Source organism: Oncorhynchus masou, chromosome 19 (assembly GCF_036934945.1).
Source record: "Oncorhynchus masou masou isolate Uvic2021 chromosome 19, UVic_Omas_1.1, whole genome shotgun sequence".
Classification (NCBI taxonomy): domain Eukaryota; kingdom Metazoa; phylum Chordata; class Actinopteri; order Salmoniformes; family Salmonidae; genus Oncorhynchus; species Oncorhynchus masou.
In genome coordinates this window covers 31815468-31838992 of record NC_088230.1, presented here as the reverse complement: position 1 = coordinate 31838992, position 23525 = coordinate 31815468, and the positions used below count along the sequence as shown (strand labels likewise).

Here is a 23525-nt window from a genome sequence, read left to right as displayed (position 1 = left end):
ATAAAGGTTAAAAAAATAAAAAATGTACGAGGAAATGTTCTTCATCTGGAATGTGGTTATATTAATTCACAAAAACATTCTCATGAAAAAAAGCAACCCATTAGATCCTAACTGAAGATATGTCACATGAAACAGCTCCATGGTTTCATTTTATCTTATTTCACCCTTTTATTTATTCAGCTGAAACTCATTGATATAGGAATCCTTTTTTTCAAGGGAACCCGAGCCAAGAGGTAGCATAAGCAAGCATATAAAATACAACCACAAAGCAAAATGAAAGACAGGATACTGCAGGATGTTATATCAATCTGTAGAATATCCTTCAGTGATCACAGATACTGTTACACCAAACATGTATTTATCTCATTTCCATCTGGGCAGTTATTGAACACAACACAAAAGAGCATGCTTTAAACAAGTTGACAATTTAAATGGTTGTAATATTTAATTTGTCTCTTTTTTTAAACTAAAATTTGAATTAATCTAATGTGTTTGCGATGGACAAAATTGTAATGTTATAAGGCTTCAAATCTCATCCCTTTTTTAAAAATGTATAGCCTTTTATTCCTTCAATTATCCCAATAGAGTGAAATTGGCTTTTAGTTTGACAATTTTAGTTTGACAATTTTAAAAACACAATTAACATGCATAAACAGGTATGACAACCTATATTCAGGCATAACTGCAACACATAATGTAGTTACAAAAAATCTATCAAAACATTATGGCAAATATGTGAATTTTTTTCATTCTGATAAGATAAGAAAAGCACATGTTTTCATGTGAAGTTAACTTGATAACATGAAACTACACATGTAAAGTCTTCAAAACAAAACCATGAAATCGTGTTTTTTTTCTTTCTGTAAACCAAACCTACACATGAATAATTCTTCATTTACAGTGTTTGAAGAGCATACACATTTTTCTATTCAGATTGTTTTGTTTAATTCAGGGAGATTTAGCCTATCACTCCTGCTCAAATTCCATCAGGTCTATACACTGTTTTTTGATACTTTGACTCTCTCGACTGATGTCCAATGCTATCTAATGTATCACTACTTACTGGTAGTGTATGTGTCTATTTAGAAACAAATATGTGAAGGAATACTGGGGTGACATGTCTGGCCTGCTTCAGAGCAATGTAGATTTGTTTTAAAGGGTAAATAAATAAAGGTTTAAACTTCTATCATGTGTGGAAACAACTTTCTTTTCAGAAATCTTAGCCTATTTGTGTAGTACAAACTTCTACAGATGCACAATCGAGAATATCCTGGCGGGCTGTATCACCGCCTGGTACGGCAACTGCTCCGCCCACAACCGTAAGGCTCTCCAGAGGGTAGTGAGGTCTGCACAACGCATCACCGGGGGCAAACTACCTGCTCTCCAGGATACCTACACCACCCGATGTTACAGGAAGGCCATAAAGATCATCAAGGACAACAACCACCCGAGCCACTGCCTGTTCACCCCGCTATCATCCAGAAGGCGAGGTCAGTACAGGTGCATCAAAGCTGGGACCGAGAGACTGAAAAACAGCTTCTATCTCAAGGCCATCAGACTGTTAAACAGCCACCACTAACATTGAGTGGCTGCTGCCAACACACTGACTCAACTCCAGCCACTTTAATAATGGGAATTGATGGGAAATTATGTAAAATATATCACTAGCCACTTTAAACAATGCTACCTAATATAATGTTTACATACCCTACATTATTCATCTCATATGTATACGTATATACTGTACTCTATATCATCGACTGCATCTTTATGTAATACATGTATCACTAGCCACTTTAACTATGCCACTTTGTTTACATACTCATCTCATATGTATATGCTGTACTCGATACCATCTACTGTATCTTGCCTATGCTGCTCTGTACCATCACTCATTCATATATCTTTATGTACATATTCTTTATCCCCTTACACTTGTGTATAAGACAGTAGTTTTGGAATTGTTAGTTAGATTACTTGTTGGTTATTACTGCATTGTCGGAACTAGAAGCACAAGCATTTCGCTACCCTCGCATTAACATCTGCTAACCATGTGTATGTGACAAATAAAATTTGATTTGATTTATTTGATTTGATTTACAAACTACTTTTAGCAGACCTTTTTAAGTATTATTTAGTATTGTTAAATGCTAAAATGAGGTGAAACTTCACTGAATATGCAATGCTTATTAGTGGTAGGCCTAAAACAGACTTAGTACAGCACTTGGCCTGAGTTATATTATTTCAAGATCAGTTTTTCCACTCTAATAATACATTATTTTTATAAAAATGTATTCCCCACGGTATGCTTTGTATATAAACATTTAATCTAAACCGAATTTAATAAACAAATGCAAAAGAATAGGCAATTGAACATATAAACATGTCAGATATCCATAAAAAAAATTGCGCAAAATGACAGTTTATAGACAGCGTTCAAAATGGTAATTTATTGTTTTAAGAATAGAAATGGTTGAAAAAAACGAGGTTACACACACCAAAAAAATGGTTCAATAAGATACATTAACATTTTAATGAAACTGTCATAAGCTTAACTTTTGACTGGGATGAAGTGACAAGTTTGAATTCATTCACGAATATAATACGATTTCTAAACGATACTGGATTTTTAAATTGTCTCATTCAATAATTATCTGTCATACAGACAGGGACTACTTTTTCTCAAGGCTTAAATGGCGGACCGTTGTAACAGTTCCCCACCACAAGATGACGCATGTGAGCACAGTAGCCTACACTCTCACCTACATGTTAAAAACTACTTGATTTGTGGATCCTTCTTGATTAATAAAATAAATACAAAACTTTAGCAATTAAATCGACAGATAGAAGTTTAAATATTCTACAAAATGTACCAGACAGTGAGCGCGCACAGGCCCCCGGAGAGAGGACCAGCGTGAAGCAATAAAAAAAAATATATATATTCAAGTCACCAGGCCTTTTTGTATTGTAGGCTAAAACATGATAACTGAACAATGTATCAGTCAACCGCGGACTAAAGGTAACAGGCCACACCACCCAATAACCCATGACAAACATGTAAACAATGCAGTGTGCTTTACACCAGCACAAAAAGTGAACATTAAAGTTATAGAAGAGATTGTATTTTATCGAGACCTAATTGAACATCAGAAATAATCTTAAAAACAAACGAAGAAAATCAGTCAATGTATGGACTAAATGAAAAATGGTCTATTGGACTAAAAATAGCCTGCCAAGAAATCATGAGGCATGCATGTTGCTGTGAATGCCCATGGTAAGCCGTTAGGAGGCGCTATTCTCTCCAATAGGGCCTACTAAAGCTGAGGGCCTCTGAGACGCTTGAGGAGCATGCGCCAACAAGCGCTGGTCCAAGACCAGTTGAGATGATTAAGTCAAAGTGTAATGAGATTGGGCAGCAGATCCCAAATCAGTTGATAGACCAGGAGGCTAAAACAAGCAAAGGCCATATCTGTCTGGATGAGGGCAATGTGCCTGATCAAATTCCTAGCTGTGTAAAGTGATTTTTCTGAGGTAGCATATATTTTCATTTGTGGATGGTTCACACGCAAAAAAATATGCCATTTTATTTATTCAGGCAAACTGTTTGTTTTTGCTCTTGTTGCCTCTGAGTAAAATAGCATAACATATATTTGAAAATGTATGTGTTAATTTAGGTTAACGCATGAGTTTTCAGTGTTCCAGTTGTCATTTTTGAAATGCAGGTGCTCCATATACTGGAGAGGGGAAGGAGAGGAATGGGGGTCATTATATGAGATATAATAACATATAATAATAATAATAATATAATAATAATATATAAGAGATGTGCTTGTTGGGGGAGTGGGATTATGATGAAATCAAATGTATTTACAAAGTCCAAAAATACCTGTCAAAGTTCTTTACGATGAAACCCAATTTATAGTTTGTCCATATGTAACACAGTAGCTACGCAAAATGGCTTCCCTGTGTGTAATTCAATTAGTGTTTGTTTTTGTTTGTATACTGCAATAAAGTTGTATTTATATTGGAGGATGCAGGACAAAGTAGGCTTATATGTCTGACTGCGGGTTGGAAGCCTTTTTACCCGATTCCCCCAGAGAATCTTTAATCCTTATCTGTGGACTTGCGAGCACTCTGATTGTGTACCACACTAGGGACCATTCAGGTACTGATATAAATTGCCTGTGGGCCTTTGTGGGGAGAATTCTAAGGTGTCGGGAACTGGGACTTGCGTTTTGACCCGGATGTGTTTAAATTTAGCTTGAGATTTCCCGTTCGAGATCAAGTTTTAGGTCTCACTAAAAGGTAGACTCAAGATGATGAGATGAAGTTGCCACGAGCAGCACCGCAGATAGTGAGATGATGACATTGCTCTCGTATGGTCACACAGAGTATCTGCGCATGTGTAAGGGGGTTCGCTTTACGATGCTACAACGTTGGTAGCTACGGGACCAAAACAGCAGCGAAGTGTAGCCTCACGCTTCAACACTCTTAGTTGTTGCGAAAATTGAACCACTGTATATACGTCGTGCATGCAACATCATATCGCTTTGACTACCTTTTAACAAACTAGGCTATTTAAGAAAAACTTAATGGAGCGTTTGCCTCCATATTCACTATAAATGCTTCATAAATCATTGAAGCAAATTCATACATAACGGGTGATCTAAAGTTCCTCATATTTAGTGCTTTGTCAAATAGCATAAATCATTTAAAGGGGCAACCCTTAATTGAAACCATAAAAATATATTTCCCCGCCTCTGTTTCAGTAAAAAAGCTGCGGGATGTGGCTGGAGAAATATAACCCCTCTAAAATTCATAGAGCTAAGGACTGACCGTCAACATTTTATAGTTTGAACCATGTTTTGAGGAAATACAGAGTTTGATTACATTTGCTTTTTATTATTATTATTTTTTTTTTTACAAACATTGAAGTAAAAAAAGGTTCTGATGTGGTATGACAGTTGAACTAAGTTTACGAGGCATTTATAAGTTATCAAAAATCAATGGATATTTTTTTACTCCAAAAACGGATGTACCAACTAAGGATTGCCCCTTTAATGTAATATGACATCGAAATGTTATAATGAGTTTATGAAGACGTCATCAACCTTTTCAAAGTAGTTTGCTTTCAAATGACTTTCCCCCCTCCATCTTAATCCTCCTCTGGCTGTATCAGGTAGATGTCTGGGAGTAGCCTAGAATGGACAACATTTAAAATGTGTCAATTCTGATAGAAACATGGCTTATCATTTATACTGAACTCCAGACAACCCTTATAGCCACACCTACACCCTATAGCTACAGAGCTAAAAGGATAGGTGTAGCCTATCAGAGGACACGATGAAGATAATGCCATATTGTTTAAGCCTATCCAATCCTACAGATCTTCATCTCCAACTGGTAATGAGTTGACTTGGACAGTTATAATTGTATGTAGTAAACATACATCTGTCACATTCATGGGAGCTACTAGTTAACGCAATATAGACCTTCAGGGATACAAGAGGTGGGATTTGTGTAGGGGAAATGTGACACCAGTGCAATGCTGAATTGAAAAACCTAGTGTCTGCTTTTGGAACACTCTATAATTAAAAAGGCAACACACTCCATAATCTCTGTTGCCTGTGTGGCAAATGTCTCCATTTACCTTCGATATTGTGTTGTTAAATTGTAGTGCCATATAATAAAGAATGTTAAAGGAATGTTTCAATTGAAACTGTAAAAGTTCCTGCTGTTTATCATTGCAATCAATGACATGGCCTATATTGATACATGATGAACAACAGTTTATGAGCAAAAAGGCTTTACTACTTATACATTCAAACATCTGAGTCTTAGTTTAAAAAAAGATATATTTACAATTGAGTCGTTCTCATGGACTGTCAGTCATTGCATTCATAGCTTCATCTACGAATTTAAGAGTTGTTATATTTCCCCAGGCCCCAAGTCTGAGTGCAAGGGTCAAGCTGTTGAAATGACAGATTGTGCCTTTAAATAAAGGTTGTGTCTTATTTCCAACGGGCCTTTGTGTTGTTTTCAATTATTTTGTAGTCATTGGCGTTTTAGTTTAATGTAGTAGCCTAAACCCTCAAGTCTACCTGGTAGGGTTGTTGATGGAGGGTGTTTTCTAAGATATGTTGGGAAAGTTGATAACAGCCTACTTTATGATTAGGGCTACTTATTACGACACAAAATAAAGACAATAAAATTTAGTCAGTTAGTATAAACCTTAGTGCATGCGCATCCATTCCAAGCTATAAAACAGTATTTTTTTTCATGACAAAATAATATAAATTAATTTCTCATCTAAAAACCAGCATAGCTTTATGTTTTGAGGAATAAATCAAAATGACGTAGGTTTACGGTTTGGCTTTCGTCCTCATAAATATTTTAGGTAGAGTAGGCCTATAAGAATGGAAAACACTAGGCTAATTATTAATTTATTAGACACATTTTTTTAAAGACTATCACTGTTACCCTGTCTGTCAACAATCATTATTTCCTCTGACAAATTCAAACAAATCTTCAAGGGTTATCCCGCACGCAGGTCCGCTTAAATTACACTGTCTATAAAATATTCAGCGGTGGAAATAAATAATCTACCGGCAACCGGGAGATAACCAGAAATGCCATTGTAAATATGCCGGTACCGGTAATCGACGTGCATGCTTGAATTCAGTCCACTTCTTTCGGCTGTAGCCTATGAGCGTGTGTCACTTTGACAGTTTCATTAGTTCAGCACAACAATAAAATCAAGTGGACAAAGACATTCGATCAGGACGACGGGTTAATTTGTCCACAGCAGCACGTCTGAAGACAGAGAAAGACGAGGATGACAATGGCTGTTCCGTCGCTCACAGGTTAGTCAATGATCTTTCGGAATATACATTGGTAGACCTTATAGGCTATCTCTCTGTCATGGTGAACACACCTGTTCAACACCGCAACAGTTGGGTGTAAGCAGACTCAATGTGGTCGATATTGTCACCACTTGGACATGCCATTCCATTGTCCTCTACAGGAATTGTTAGCATATTTAACATTGAACTTCTTGTTTTAGTTAACTAGAAAACAAGATGCATTATTGGGTAGTCCTATCAAATAGGCCATGCATTCTATTCTCAGATCAAACTGTTCCGGTTCAAGCTAGTTTAAAACCAAAATGCATGTATTTTTCCATGCATTTGGCTTTTTTGTTAGGTACCTGAAGGAATTAATGAAAACATTAAAATCAAACAAGCTAGCGCGGTTTAGCCTATTTCTAAACAAACGTGGCCATAGGAAAACAATTACTGACCATACCTATATTTTTACAATAAAATGACGAGAATTCGTGCACAGGCGCTATTCTTTGTTCTATGCCAGTTTTCTGTAAATAGTTTGGCTTTCCCAAGCCAATTGCGTCTTTCTTGCCGGGGGCGGAGAGAGGCGCTTCTCACTCATGTTACCCTCTGACGTCACTGATATTTCATTCAAGTATTTGTAGGCTTTGTGTCCTCCTATTTAACATTTATCTCAAATCACATAGCAGCATATGTCGTTGAATGACTAACTATTAAATAAACAACAGAAAATGTAGGCCATGTGATTCTTATAGTTCACACCACTTTCTAGAATGAATTTGCCGATGGGAATTTTCAGATATCTCTTAAATGTTTAGGGCGTTAGTCTACTCAAAGTAAAGATGTATCAGTTCAAAACTTTGATTTGAATTGTGGAAGCCTACAATTTATTAATTTAGGCTATTCAAGGAATTTCCGTCTCTATTGTAGTGTTAAATCCTAATCCCAATAAAGGAAATAGTTCAATTTGATTGAATTTCAAATAAATAACTCTTATTAGAAAGAAAAGCTCGTTTAAAAACATTTCATTTAATCTAGATAGCTAGCGTTGGTTTGCTCAAACAAAACACCTACAAGTATGGGCGTTTTACAATCCTTATACTTTACATTTTCGTTTAATATATATGTCTCTTAACGAATGTTACTAGTAAGACAAGAAGGGACTTTCTTACATGAAACCAAGTAAAAATGTGCATATGATTGAAATGTTTCCCAGGTAGACAAAAGTAAATCACAATCTCATTGAAATAAACGCATGATTAGCTGGTAGGCCTATTGTCCTAAACAAATTAAATGAATAAAAAAACAACAACATTTACCTTTTGCTTGTAAAATTCTGTTAGACTCCCCAACACACATTTCCTTCCAACAGCATGGCCTGACCTATAACTATGTCAACAATGTTATGTCTTTCCTAGCAGTGGATATATAAAAGTGAGATATTGCTGGGTGGAATACATGTTAAAACGTCGAAATAAACCCCCCGCACTAAAAGAAGGGAGAAAAGGAGAGAGGAATTGAATAACCCCTTTGAACTCTATTGACAGAAATGCAGGGTATAGAGGAGGCAAAGTTCCTTCCCTTTGGGAGCCTGGTTGGTGAGGTGTGGGGGTTGGGTGGGGTTGGCTAGGGTGAAGGAGTCCACCAAATCTCGGGTTGGTATGTTACTATTGAAAAAATGCTGAGAAAGCTCTGGAATCTCGATTTGGGACTTGTTTACCTCCTGTGAATGTGTCAGTAAATGTAGGATAATTTTGAGCAGTGTAGGCTACTTCTGATCTGTTGGTTTGGCTATGGTTACATTCTTATTTCTCAGTTGACTTTAACTGGTTAAATGTCTTATTAATCACTTTGTTTATGTCCATAAGACTTTATTTATGGTGAGAATCAGCTTTATTCTCAAATAACATTTACATGTTGCCTATACCAGGAATTTGACCTGTTGGAATGGTGCTGACAACAACAAGAATGTATACAAAATAATTGACGCAATCTACAGATTACATTTCTACTCTTTTATGCAGAATTTTAGCTTTTGTAATGTTGGCCTTATCAGGGGATGTGAACCATATAGAATCCTAATGTTATTATTGTAGTCTCCAAATGATTGGCTATAGGTTAGCTCAGATATATAAAATACAGTGCAGAGCAGGCCTATTAGCCTACGATTGTGGGTGATAACATATAGCTCTGTCCGATCAGAAAAAGCCACACTCGGGATGTGAGTGAGTCGATAACATCCGACACAAGTGACCGGCCCTGTGACCCAAGCCATAATTTATGTTGCCACTGTGGAGGACTCCTCACCAGATTTTCAAAAACAGAATTTGCGCGGGGGTTGGGCGGGGACGGTGGGGGTAGGGGTAAACTCATGAATTCCGGAGGGTGGGCTCTTTGGGGTTGCTATGCTGGTGGGTGGGGATGGGTTGTTGTTGATTCATTCCTTCCCAACGCGTTTTCCCCCTTTCACAAATGCTACCCGCCCCTTCATTTTTATCAATGGAAATATTTGCAGTGTATTAAACCATATTGATAGGTTACTACTCCAAATTAAACAAATATCCTATTTACATTTGAGTTATTTAGCAGAAGCTCTTATCAAAAGCGACTTATAGGAACAATTAGGGTTAAGTGCCTTGCTCAAGGGCACATAAACAGATTTTTCACCTACTCGGTTTGTGGATTTGATCGAGCGACCGTTCGGTTACTGGCCCAAAGCTATTAATGGCCCCGCTAGGCTACCTGCCTTTACTTGACTCTAAATGGATCTTCCATTTATTTTGTATTCTAGATATTCAATTGAAGGCCTCCACTTGTTTGGTGTTTGCGTTCTACTACTCAATCTCATTCCAAAGGCCTGACATTGTCCTGGTTTACCCCATTGGAGCATAGTAGCTTACGCAAGAGGAGGAACAGGGGGTTGGCTATGTGAACAAGCACTCAACCTAAATAAATAGTCTAAAATGCATATGTAACATTTTAGCTTATTTTAATACTCAACGGCTAGAACTGACTTGCCTAGTTAAATAAAGTAAAACGTTTTTTTGTGTGACTATAATCTGTATTAATTAACGATATGTTGAACGAATTAATTTTCCACAAATGTAGCAAAATATGTGTCCAGCAAACAAATGTAATCTATCAATTCAAATAAATGCCTCATTCGATCTCAAAGCGATTTTCTATAGGTCTATTTTACCACATGTATCTCAGTGAATCGTAAGGGTTTAGGAACGTAGAAAATAAAATGTAGTACTAGTGTATAAAATAAGCAGAACAACAGGTTTAATATTTACTACACCAAATGTTTGTTTGCATTCATTAGTTGTTTCACAGTCTGTATTGTTCCAATTTAGTGCTATTCAAATGTCAGTTATTGCATTTTAGAAACCGATTTGGCTATTAAAAATTGTATGAAGCAGGCGAAAACCAGGCTGACCATTAGGCAGAAGGCTACTCGCCTTTCACACAACTCTTGGCCGAAGTTGTTACATTTGAAGCAAGATAACGCATCCTTCTTTAATAAAGGTGTGTTATTGTGAGGACACGGCTGACCACTTGGACCTAATCGGTTCCGAGTCAGTTTTCTTCGCTGCTCTACCGTCCCTAGATCAGTGGTAAAATTAGTAGCAAGAAAGCATGTAATTGACAAAGTCACGTGTCTAGTACTGGCAGAGGTACAGCCAGTAAGCGAGCGAATGAGAGAGAGAGCAAGCGCTCGAAGTGGAGTGAACGAGGAAAGGATTGAAGGAGAGAGACATGACAAAATATCAAAAGAGGGAAAGCACGCTGTACCATGCGAGCTAAATTTGTGACCGCTGGAATTGAGGATGTCGGATTAATGGTGACTATCATAACCCGTTTTCGCAGAGGAAGCTTTTCGATTGGAACTTTCGAACAGAAGGTCCGCGGGGAAACATGGCCGAAGGTTATTCTCCAATTATTTGTAAAAAAAAAAAAAAATTGTCCTTACTTTTTGGTATAGAGGGGGGCTGCGACGGGCTATTGTTACATATAACGTGTTATGTAGCCTACCGCCCACGATTATTGCCATGTGAAAATACATATTGGGGTCTTGTTGGAGCTGTTTGTCAACGATAAAGAGCGTATTGTGCCCAACATGGGCTTGCATGGTGAACCATGTGTGTACACCTGCCCTTCGAGTTCCATACAATGCTGGTTATTAACAGTGGTAGATGTAACTTCTGGAACATATTTACTTACATCAGTGAGCATGCACGTGCAAGGGGAATCGACCAAATCAATCGCATATCGCCGTGCGCCATGCAGTTAGAAGCCCCATAAGTATCCTGTTTTACACCGATTTGCGTGATGTTCAAATCATTCTACCATGCGCTAAAATCGTTACGTGGAGACGAATTATAGCAAAGATGAACATCACATCGTCAAGTGGCGGGGATTCCCCATCGCTTAGGCTATGGAGATTTCCAACCAACTGGGCTCTATAAAAGTTGTGTAAAGGTTACTACTAGGCCTAATAACTGCGCAGGCACGGCTATAGGTTAAATACATATGCCACATCCACACTCGTCTATCAATACACAGCCTACTGTAGCTTACTACTTTCATATGCCTTTTAGGAGGGGCGGGTAAAGGTGGCGGAGAAGACGAAGCCAAGTCGACGGAGCAAGAAGAGCGAATTCGGCCCCAGCTTCTGTCAGGAACAGGCCACTGCAAGTGGTTTAATGTTCGAATGGGGTTCGGATTTATATCAATGACCAGCAGCGAGGGGAGCCCCGTAGATCCCCCTCTGGACGTATTTGTTCACCAAGTAAGTTTCCCGAACGATAAAACCCGTGTAGGTTGACATTGTGCTGCTATGGGCATCTATCTCCCTCTTTGGTGCAGTCCTTTACCCTGTACGCTGTAGTCTACTCCACCCTGTTGATGGAAAGCAAGGAGTCAGTAGGCTTGATCAAGCAGCCTAGGCCAATTATTTCTAAATGAGAAATGACTCAATTGTATAGTTGTATTAACCTTTGTCCTTGCTTGGCAATAACATCATGTGTTATTGCGAAAGTGACTTTTTTTGTAGGCCAGAGTGTTGGTTGCAACATGTGTAGCTTTATCTTTTAATTGACCATTTGTCCAAATGTGTTCTTTTGTATCATCATGATGTTTCCCTACCATGTAGGTTACAGGGCACACAACAACATGCTGTGGTGTTTCCTTAAAGTGGCACTATCCCTCTCCAGAACCCTCACTCTCCCTTGAACTGCACAGTAGAACGCTTGTATGACACAGTTTGTCGTTTTTTAAATTGCCTCATTGACAGGGAGAATATGGTTGATGGCCCACCATATTGGAAACCATGCACAAAGACTAACAGTTAAAAACACTCAGTTGATCACATGTTTGTACAACTGTTTCTTTGAAAGATACTGTTGGTAGTGTATGTGGATACCTGCTTGTCAAACATCTCGTTCCAAAATCATGGGCATTAGTATGGAGTCCCCCCCCCCTTGCTGCTATAACAGCCTCCACTCTTCTGGGAAGGCTTTCCATTAGATGTTAGAACATTGCTGCAGGGATTTGCTTTCATTTAGCCACAAGAGCATTAGTGAGTTCGGGCTCTGATGTTGGGCGATTAGGCCTGGCTCGCAGTCGGCGTTCCAATTCATCCCAGAGGGTAGTGGTTGAGGTCAGAGCTTGGTGCAGGCCAGTCAAGTTCTTCCACACCGATCTTGAAAAAACATTTCTGTATGGATCTCGCTTTGTGCACAGGGGCAAGCTTAAACGGGAAAGGGTCTTCACCCAACCTGTTGCCACAAAATTGGAAGCACAGAATCATCTAGAATGTAGTTGTATGCTGTAGGGATCTAGCCCGAACCATGAAAAACATCCTCAGACCATTATTCCTCCTTCACCAAACTTTACAGTTGGCACTATACATTGGGGCAGGTAGCGTTCTCCTGGCTTCCGCCAAACCCAGATTTGTCTGTCGGACTGTCAGATGGTGAAGTGTAGCAGTTTAACTTTAGTCTTTAGACTTTAGTCTGTCCCCTCGCCCCTATCTGGGCTCAAACCAGGGGCTCGAACCAGGGACCCTCCGCACACATCAACTAGCGAGTGACGTCACCGATTGAAACGCTATTAGCGCGCATTACCACTAACTAGCTAGCCATTTCACATCGGTTACAGAAGCATGATTCATCTTTCCAGAGAACGTGTTTCCACTGGTCATGAGAACAATGGCAGCGAGTTTTACACCACTCCAGCTGATGCTTGGCATTGTGTTTGGTGATCTTAGGCTTGTGTGCAGCTGCTCGGCCATGGAAACCCATTACATGAAGCTCCAGACGAGCAGTTCTTGTGCTGACGTTGCTTCCAGAGGCAGTTTGGAACTCGTTAGTGAGTGTTGCAACTGAGGACAGACGATTTTTAAGCGCAATGCACTTCAGCACTAGGCTGTTCCATTCTGTGAGCTTGTGTGGCCTACCACTTTGTGGCTAAGCTGTTGTTGCTCCTAGACGTTTCCACTTCACAATAACAACTTGCAGTTGACCTGGTGGGAGTTGGAGGGGAGAGTTGAGAGAGTTGGGGGGCTGGAGGGGGAGTTGAGAGAGTAGTTGGGGAGTGAGAGGGGTCCGAGTTGGGGGGAGTTGAGAAGGGGAGAGTTGAGGGGAGAGATGGTGTTGGGGTGGAAAAAGAGTGAGGGAGTTGAGAGGGAGTTGTGGGGGATGGAGGGAGTTGGGGGAAAGAGGGAGGGAGTTGAGAGGGAGTTGTGGGGAATGGAGGGAGTTGGGGGAAAGAGGGAGGGAGTTGGCGGGGAGGAAGTTGAGGGAGGGAGTTGAGAAGGGGAGATTTCAGGGGAGAGAGTGTGTTGGGGTGGAAAAAGAGGGAGGGAGTTTGGGGGGTTTAAGGGGAGTTGAGGGTGTTGGGGTGGAAAAGGAGAGAAGGAGTTGGGGGGGATGGAGGGTGTTGGGGGGGGTTGTGGGGGATAGAGGGAAGGAGATGGGGGGGGAAGAGGAAGTTGAGGGGGGTTGTGGGGGAGGGAGTTGAGAAGGGGAGAGAGGGTGTTGGAGGGAGTTGAGATGGAGGGAGTTGGGGGGATAGATGGAGGGAGTGGGGGGGGGGGTGATTGGAGCGGAGGAAGTTTAGGGGGGTTTGTGGGGGATAGAGGGAGTTGGGAGGGGGGAGAGAAGAGGGAGAAAGAGTTGGTGAGAGAGGGAGACAGAAATAATGAGCTGCTTCCATGTCGACCTTGGAGAGATCTTCCTGGGGGGGCCCAGGCATCGGGGTTCCTGTCCGAACACTTCCTCTGTGTGTGCATGTGTAATTCTTCATCAGCTACTACTGTATCAATGAACGGCACACTCCTACACAGCCTTCTGTATGCAGTGTTTGTTATCTACATTTCCTATTTTATAGATGCAGCTTTTAGTAAAAAGAAACGGAAATGAGTCAGCTTTCTCTACTTCAGAAGGGATGCTACAAAGCAGGATCAAGGAGTAAACCAGCGAACTTGAATACATATTCTGTTCTAACTTCTTATATTGCAGAAAACTAAGCTTGAAATGGGCATCATCTAACTGATTTGACAAACAAAAATCCAGGTTTACTGTTTTTAATGAACCAGAAAATCTGTAGTTATTTCTGTTTGCTTATCAAAGGTAAGTTGCTAACTCATTGAGCCTGCTTTGTAGTACACCTCTGGTTCGTTGGCCATTCTTATGGGGGTAAGAATGGGGTTTTGGGATAAATGCTGAAAATAAGGTCTGAGGTTAACACAGGCTTAGGAGATCTTAAATGTTTTTTTCTGAGATAATCTGTCAGTTTACCTGACCTTTATGAATTATGACCTTTATGTGCTTGTGTTGGATACATAAGTGCTTAGCTGATGAAGATTATCTCATGTCGCAACTCTTGCCATGTTTACAGACACCCCCAAACAAACAAAAAGCGACTCTTGGAGAATGACTTCCCCAACTGGAGAATGACTTCCCCAACTGGAGAATGACTTCCCCAACTGGAGAATGACTTCCCCAACTGGAGAATGACTTCCCCAACTGGAGAATGAGTTCCCCAACTGGAGAATGACTTTCCCAACTGGAGAATGACTTTCCCAACTGGAGAATGAGTTCCCCAACTGGAGAATGACTTCCCCAACTGGAGAATGACTTCCCCAGCTGGTTGGGGACGGGCATTTGACACATTTAGACTGTTTGATGACTCATGATTTTTGTTGTTGTTGAGTACTCTAATAATGTTTTATTTTTCAAACTTGAGGCCCTTACTGGAAAAAATATGTGCGCATTTACCTATATACACTGAACAAATATATAAAAGCAAGATGTAAAGTGTTGAACCTATGTTTCATGAGCTGAAATAAAAGATCCCAGAAATGTAGCATGTGCACAAAAGCTTATTTCTCTCAATTTTTTTGCAAAAATGTGTTAACATCCCTGTTCGTGAGCATTTCTCCTTTTCCAAGATAATCCATCCACTTGACAGGTGTGGCATATCAAGAAGCGGATTAAACAGCTTGATCATTACACAGGTGCACCAATAAAAGGCCACTCTAAAATGTGCAGTTTTGTCACACAACACAATGCCACGGATGTCTCAAGTTTTGCAGGAATGTCCACCAGAGCGGTTGCCAGAGAATTTAAGATAATTTCTCTACCATAAACCGGCTCCAACATCATTTAAGAGAATTTGGCAGTACTTCCAACCAGCCTCAGACCACGTGTATGGCCTTGTGTGGGTGAGCGGTTTGCTGATGTCAATGTGAACAGAGTGCCCCATTGTAGGGTTATGGTATGGGCAGGCATAAGCTACGGATAACGAACACAATTGCATTTTAGCGATGGCAATTTGAATGCACGAAAATACCGTGATGAGGTCCTGAGTCCCATTTTTTTTTTTACGGTCTGTGACCAACAGATGCATATCTGTATTCCCAGTCATGTGAAATCCATAGATTAGGGCCTAATGAATTTATTTCAATTGACTGATTTCCTCATATGAACTGTAACTCAGTAAAATCTATGAAATTATTGCATGTTGCGTTTATTTTTGTTCAATATAGATTGCAACAATGCCTAATTTATCATAACCATTACAGATGACAAATTCTCATTGCTAAATTGCCCCATATTCGGTACCATTCAGAAGTTTGGACACACCTGCTCATTCCAGGGTTTTTCTTTATTTTTCCTATTTTCTACATTGGAATAATAGTGAATGCATCAAAACTATGAAATAGCACATATGGAATCATGTAGTAACCAAAAAAGTGTTAAACAAGATTCTTCAAAGTAACCACCTGAAGGTGTGTTGGGTTATTGTCCTGTTGAAAAACAAATGATTGTCCCACTAATCGCAAACCAGATGGGAAGGTGTAATGCTGCAGAATGCTGTGGCAGCCATGCTGGTTAAGTGTGCCTTAAATTCTAAAATCACTGACAGTCACCAGCAAAGCACCATCACACCACCTCCTCCATGCTTCATAGTGGGAACCACACATGCGGAGATCATCCATTCACCTACTCTGCATCTCACAATGACTTGCTGATTGGAACCAAAAATCTAAAATTTGGACTCCTCAGACCAATGGACAGATTTCCACCGGTTTAATGTCCATTGCCTGTGTTTTTTTGGCCCATGCAAGTCTTCTTCTTATTGGTGTCCTTTAGTAGTGTTTTCTTTGTAGCAATTTGACCAGGAAGACCTGACTCATGCAGTCTCCTTTTAGCAGTTGATGTGTTTGTTACTTGAACTCAGAAGCATTTATTTGAGTTGCAATTTCTGAGGCTGGTAACTCTAATGAACTTTTCCTCTGCAGCAGAGGTACATCTGGGTTCCTCTTTCCTGTGGCAGTCCTCGTGAGCCAGTTTCATCACAGCGCTTGATGGTGTTTGCAACTGCTCTTGAAGAAACTTTTGAAATTTTCCGGATTGACTGACCTTCATGTCTTAAAGTAATGATGGACTGTCGTTTCTCGTTGCTTATTTGAGCTGTTTTTGCCATTTTATGGACTTGGTCTTTTACCAAATAGGGCTATCGTCTGCATACCACCCCTACCTTGTCACAATGCAACTGATTAGCTCAAATGCATTAAGAAGGAAAGCAATTCCACAAATTAAGTTTTAACAAGGCACACCTGTTAATTGAAATGCATTCCTGGTGACTACCTCATGAAGCTGGTTGAGAGAATGCCAAGAGTGTGCAAAGGGTGGCTACTTTGAAGAGTTTTAAATATAAAATATTGTTTGATTTTTAACACTTTTTTTCATCACCACATGATTCCATATGTGTTATTTCATACTTTTGATGTCTTCATTATTATTCCACAAAGTAGAAAATATAAAAAATTAAGAAAACCCTGGAATGAGTAGGTGTTCAAACTTTTGACTGCTACTGTATATTCCCTCAATAAAAAAGCAAGTGCAGGACTTCTAATGTAGTAACGTTGAAGCGATCTGACTAGTGTTACTTAGCCAACCAGAAGTAAGAAGCTAACGTTAAATGGAGCCTACCTCAGCAGGAGCACATTTTTTGGGGGACTAAGTTCTCCTAACTTTGCTTTACACAGAGTAGGCTACTGAGACAGACGGTGATGTGGCGCTCAGTGGTGAGGCTGAGGCAGGCTGCATTGCATGCAGAGGAGAGAGAGGTTAATACATTGGTTCCCAAACTTGGGGTCCCCTAAGAGAATTTGTACTAGTTTTTATCAAGCATCTTTTTCAATATGAAATTTCCACATGGTCTGTCATCTGATCTCGATTGTCCCCTGGAGTTTGTTTACTCTTCACCCACCTTTTATCACAACAAATCAAATCACAGTTTTATTGGTCACATACGTGTTTAGCAGATGTTATGATGGGTGTAGCGAAATGCTTGTAAACTACATTGCTGATATTAATATATAATCGTAAATAAGATTGAAATAATTCATGTGAATGTGATTATACGATCATCTGTGTGCTCCTTTGATGTCTGTCTGTGCGGCGCTTGATTAGTAATGCCTAGGAATACAAGTATGAACATTGTCATTTGATAAAAGAGATCTATTTACAGAGTTGATGATTTGATCCAATTCATCATTACAACTGATTGAACAGTCGCTGATGCTACACATTTCTCATATTTCCCCCCTTTCAGGGGTATAACATTACACTTGTACAGCTAATAGGCTAGGTGTTTGTAGATGGACTGAGGTGAATGAACCTACAGCAGCCAAGGTGATAATGGCTGGGGTAATTTTGGCTTGTTTTTGCTGTTCTCCAAATTAGCATTTTAAAGTGTTTTAATTGTATAGAAATGTAGTAAATGAGCTTCAACTTAAAAAAAAATAATTGCCTAGTTCCGGACCTTACTGAAACCCTACTTATGCCCCTTTGTGTGTGTGTGTGTGCGTGTGTCAGCGTTCCAACCCTTCGTAGCAACTATGTCATAAAACTGATTTCAAGTCAGGCGTGTGTGTGTGTGTTCGCGTGGGGGTTGTTCCATCCTCAGGCATTCTTTTTAAAAGAGGAATTTGTTTAAAGACAAAAAAGGGAAGGGGCCTGATTTGCTGTTCTCCCTCTGCTGGGGATCAAGTCTAAACGTCGAGCATGGTGTCCTGCTGTACTGGCCCTTCCTCCATCGGAAACCTCCAAGATCGTGTGTTTGCACGAGTGCATGTGTGTGTGTTTTTTTGGTTAGTTGTTGCCTTTTCTGCTGTTCCTGCCTGTTCCACTACGTAATAATAGTTGAGCACTTGGAGATTTTTGGTTGTGTGTGTGTGTGTGTGTGTGTGTGTGTGTTTGCATGCGTGTGTGTTTGTGGCATAGCAGAGGTTAAAATGGGCCCCTAGTGAGATTAACCTCTGACCCATGTCACCGTTTGGCATTCAAGCCCCACCTCTCCCCAGTCCCCGCCACCCCTCCCCAGTCCCTGCCTCTAGATAGCCAGTATCAGGCTTTGTCTCTCGTGCCACAGCCACACACCATCCTCCTTCTCACCTCCCCCCTCTTTACTTCAACTCTTCAAAAAAAACGCAGAAGAAGAAAGCAGGGAGGTCATGTGACTTCCTCTTGAGGGGTCGTCCATATATGGGGAATGTGATTGGTAATTGGAAGGATGGATTGTGGGAGTTAGATTAGAAATGGTGCTAAAAAATGATTTTCTATTGACATGACAAAGTTGAAGAACAGACGGATTCCATTTTGTTAGTAGGGGATCTGTGTTTGTATTGTCTAGAACACAGAGATCTGTGTTTGTATTGTCTAGAACACAGAGATCTGTGTTTGTATTGTCTAGAACACAGAGATGCTCCAAGGATGGTTTGGTTTTGGCATTGCTTCTGAAGAAGCTTGGTGGATTTGAATGCGTATTTTTATGTAACTATGTTTCTGTGAAATTGTATAAAAGGGACATTTTGAATTTCAATGTGATAATGTTTACTTTAGTTTGTTTACTTCAGGATAATATTTTTTTTTTATATGTGTATTTGGACACATATATGAAAATATATTTTGTTCTCAATGATCTAAGACTCTGGATCAAATGCTCTTTAACAGAATAGAGTAGAGTTCTTGGTTTGGTTATTTTGTCATTGTCAAGTTGCATTTCCCTTGAAGTTATGGAAAGAAAATGGAGCAACAAACTGTTAAGACCATTCAATTTCCCAGCTTAGTTAGCAAGTAGCCACAGTATACTTTTTCTCAATGCTTTTATTACCAATAGTTTGTTTACAGGGCTTACATTGATAATTAGTTTTGGTCATACATTTACTTATTGCTGAACCTGAGTACTAAATGCTGTTTTAATGCAACCAAAGCTAGCATTTAACTAGCATTCACGTTGCATTTGGCTAGCATTTGGCTAGCATTTGGCTAGCATTTAGCTAGCATTCACCTTGCATTTGGCTAGCATTTAGCGAGCATTCACCTTGCATTTAGCTAGCACTGACCACAAGCCTTTATGATTATGATCTCAACCCATCTGGTGGGTTTTATTTTTTTAGAAACAGAAAATAAATGATATAACAAAGGGCTAAAGATAATCAATGAGGAATATTAAACAGAAAGGGAAACCACAGCTTTTATAATTGTGTGTAAAAAGGTCAAGCCAGTAATTTTTCAATAGTTCTGAAATTTGATTTGATAAAAGGCAACTTGTTTCCTAAACCATCTCTTGTCATACAAATCCAGTCGCTGTCTGAAGTTTGTTTTATGTGCTCGGATTGAATGAATCCAGCAGTAGGTTTAATTCGGGTTATTTCCAAGTTCTTAATCGTGAGCATTGATCCATCTTAGTTTATAAACCGATGGTATTTAACTTTGTTTTGTGAAGACAAAGTATTGTCAATGAAACCAAATTAAAGTTGTGATAGGACAGCTACAGGTAGCATGCTAACAGTCATTTGATTTCCTTTTCCTAGTGGTTTTTGAAGAATACTCTTCAGAAATATCTGAATGTCTTTACTGCTTTCTTTTATCATAATCAATATCGATATGTGTGTGCTGCATGGACCTGTAGTTGTTGTTGTTAACGCTGTCAACCAGTCATGGCTCAATCACCAGTTAAAACGCATACAGTTGAAGTGGGAAGTTTACATACACTTAGGTTGGAGTCATTAAAACTTGTTTTTCAACCACTCCACAAATTTCTTGTTAACAAACTATAGTTTTGGCAAGTCGGTTAGGACATCTACTTTGTGCATGACACGACATTTTTCCAACAATTGTTTACAGATGGATTATTTCACTTATAATTCACAGTATCACAATTCCAGGGGTCAGAAGTTTTCATACACTAAATTGACTGTGCCTTTTAAACAGCCTGGGAAATTCCAGAAATGATGTCATGGCTTTAGAAGCTTCTGATAGGCTAATTGACATTATTTGAGTCAATTGGAGGTGTAAAGGTGGATATATTTCAAGGCCTACCTTCAAACTCAGTGCCTCTTTGCTTGAAATCACAGGGAAATCAAAAGAAAATCAGCCAAGACCTCAGACCTGGTTCATCCTTGGGAGCAATTTCCAAATGCCACGTTCATCTGTACAAATAATAGTATGCAAGTATTAACACCATGGGACCACGCAGCCACGTTCTGTTTCGTAGAGATGAACGTACTTTGGTGCAAAAAGTACAAATTAATCCCAGAACAACAGCAAAGGACCGTGTGAAGATGCTGCAGGAAACGGGTATAAAAGTATGTATATCCACAGTAAAACGAGTCCTATATGGACATAACCTGAAAGGCCGCTCAGCAAGGAAGAAGCCACTGCTCCAAAACCGCCATAAAAAAAGCCAGACTACAGTTTGCAACTGCACACGGGGACACATATCGTACTTTTTGGAGAAACGTCCTCTGGTCTGATGAAACATAACTAGTACTGTTTGGCCGTGATGACCATCGTTATGTTTGGAGGAAAAAGGGGGAGGCTTGCAATCCGAAGAACACCGTCCCAACCTTGAAGAACCGGGGTGGCAGCATCATGTTGTGGGGGTGCTTTGCTGCAGGAGGGACTGGTGCACTTCACAAAATAGACGGAATCATGAGGCAGGAAAATGATGTGGATATATTGAAGCAAAATCTCAAGACTTCAGTCAGGAAGTTAAAGCTTGGTCGCAAACAGTTCTTCCGAATGGAGAATGACCCCAAGCATACTTCCAAAGTTGTGGCAAAATGGCTTAAGGACAACAAAGTCAAGATATGTGAGTGGCCATTACAAAGCCCTGACCTCAATCCTATAGAAAATGTGTTGGCAGAACTGAAAAAGCGTGTGCGAGAAAGGAGGTCTACAAACCTGACTCAGTTACACCAGCTCTGTCAAGAGAAATGGGCCAAAATTCACCCAATTTATTGTGGGAAGCTTGTGGAAGGCTACCTGAAACGCTTGACCCAAGTTAAACAATTTGTAATGCAATGCTACCAAATACTAATTGAGTGTATGCCAACTTCTGACCACTGGGAATGTGATGAAAGAAATAAAAGCTGAAATAAATCATTCTCTACTATTATCCTAACTGACCTAAGACCGGGCATTTTTACTTGGATTAAATGTCATGAATTGTGAAAAACTGAGTTTAAATGTATTTGGCTAAGGTGTATGTAAACTTCCGACTTCAACTGTATATTTAATTGGGGGGAAATCTATGTCCATAGCTTGATATTTAGCTCTATTCCCAAGTGGAAATGTCATATGTCTTAGATTTGATTGAAAGTCTTTTTAGACCGGGGTCCCCTTCATTAGGCACCAAACCGAAGAGAACGGACTAAAACACGGAGCAACTACCTGGATGCTCATTTTCCTTTTCTTTTTTGTATTTTTTTGTATTTTTTGTTGTTGTTGAATTTTACCCCTTTTTCTCCCCAATTTCATGGTATCCAATTGTTAGTAGCTACTATCTTGTCTCATCGCTACAACTCTCGTACGGGCTCGGGAGAGACGAAGGTTGAAAGTCATGCGTCCTCCGATACACAACCCAACCCAACCCAAGCTGCACTGCTTCTTAACACAGCGCGCACCAGGAGGTCCATGGGGCGACGCACAATTGGCCTAACGCGCATCCAACCCGGAAGCAAGCCGCACCAATGTGGCGGAGGAAACACCGTGCACCTGGCATCCTTGGTTAGCGTGCACTGTGCCCGGCCAGCCACAGGAGTCGCTGGTGCGCGATTAGACCAGGATATCCCTACCGGCCAAACCCTCCCTAACCCAGACGACGTTAGGCCAATTGTGCGTCGCCCCATGGACCTCCTGGTTGCGGCCGGTTACGACAGAGCCTGGGCGCGAACCCAGTTTCTCTGGTGGCACAGCTGGTGCTGCAGGACAGCGCCCTTAACCACTGCACCACCCAGGAGGCACCATTTTCCTTTTCTGTTGCAAAATGTTTTCAGTTGTGTGACCTAATAAACACTATCTAACTGTAGGCTTTATCGCATTCCTGTTTGTTTTTCAGTTCCAATTGAGAAACAATTATTTTTATTGAATTTATTTTGGGCAGCTGGGCTCCTACCTCTTTTAATTCATGAAGGTCGGTTACATTTCATAATATTCACATTTAATACCAATGACAACAGCAGAAAACGAAACAAAAAAAAATACATTTGAAAAAGTGTCAATTCCTCTGGCAGATGTCAAATGTACATAATGTGCCATGGTACTGTTCATTTTTGTTTGCGTCTAGTTTTTTTTCTTCGTTGTGTCTGATGACAGTTCTGCTTTTAATTAGCTACATTTATGACCATTGTTCTCCACAGTTTTGTGCTTCTCTCCAGTCCCGTACTGTACCTCAGCTTTACAGCAAAGCAAGAAGCAGGGCTGCTGTTTTGTTTATGTTCAAAAATACAACTCTATTTGCAATGTTGACCTGTGCTTCTTACCTTTTTTTCCTTTACTAGGGCCCCGTTTGCTGAAGTGAATTAAGGTTGTCACCCTACTACTGCTAGATCTTTCTTTCTCCCCAGCCACCTCACCTTGGTCAATTTCTTCTCCCCAGCCACCTCACCTTGGTCCATTTCTTCTCCCCAGCCACCTCACCTTGGTCCATTTCTTCTCCCCAGCCACCTCACCTTGGTCCATTTCTTCTCCCCAGCCACCTCACCTTGGTCCATTTCTTCTCCCCAGCCACCTCACCTTGGTCCATTTCTTCTCCCCAGCCACCTCACCTTGGTCCATTTCTTCTCCCCAGCCACCTCACCTTGGTCCATTTCTTCTCCCC

The 23525-nt window shown here is 40.2% G+C and overlaps 1 protein-coding gene across 1 annotated transcript in view; it reads left to right on the top strand.

Annotated features, from left to right (window-relative positions):
• Positions 1-10763: 10763 nt before the first annotated feature.
• Positions 10764-23525, top strand: part of LOC135505597 (protein lin-28 homolog B-like) — a 46843-nt gene continuing 34081 nt past the window's right edge. The window contains exons 1-2 of the mRNA XM_064924663.1: positions 10764-10773; positions 11447-11637. Of these exons, the coding sequence (XP_064780735.1) occupies positions 10764-10773; positions 11447-11637 (201 nt within the window). The remainder of the gene's footprint in view (positions 10774-11446; positions 11638-23525) is intronic.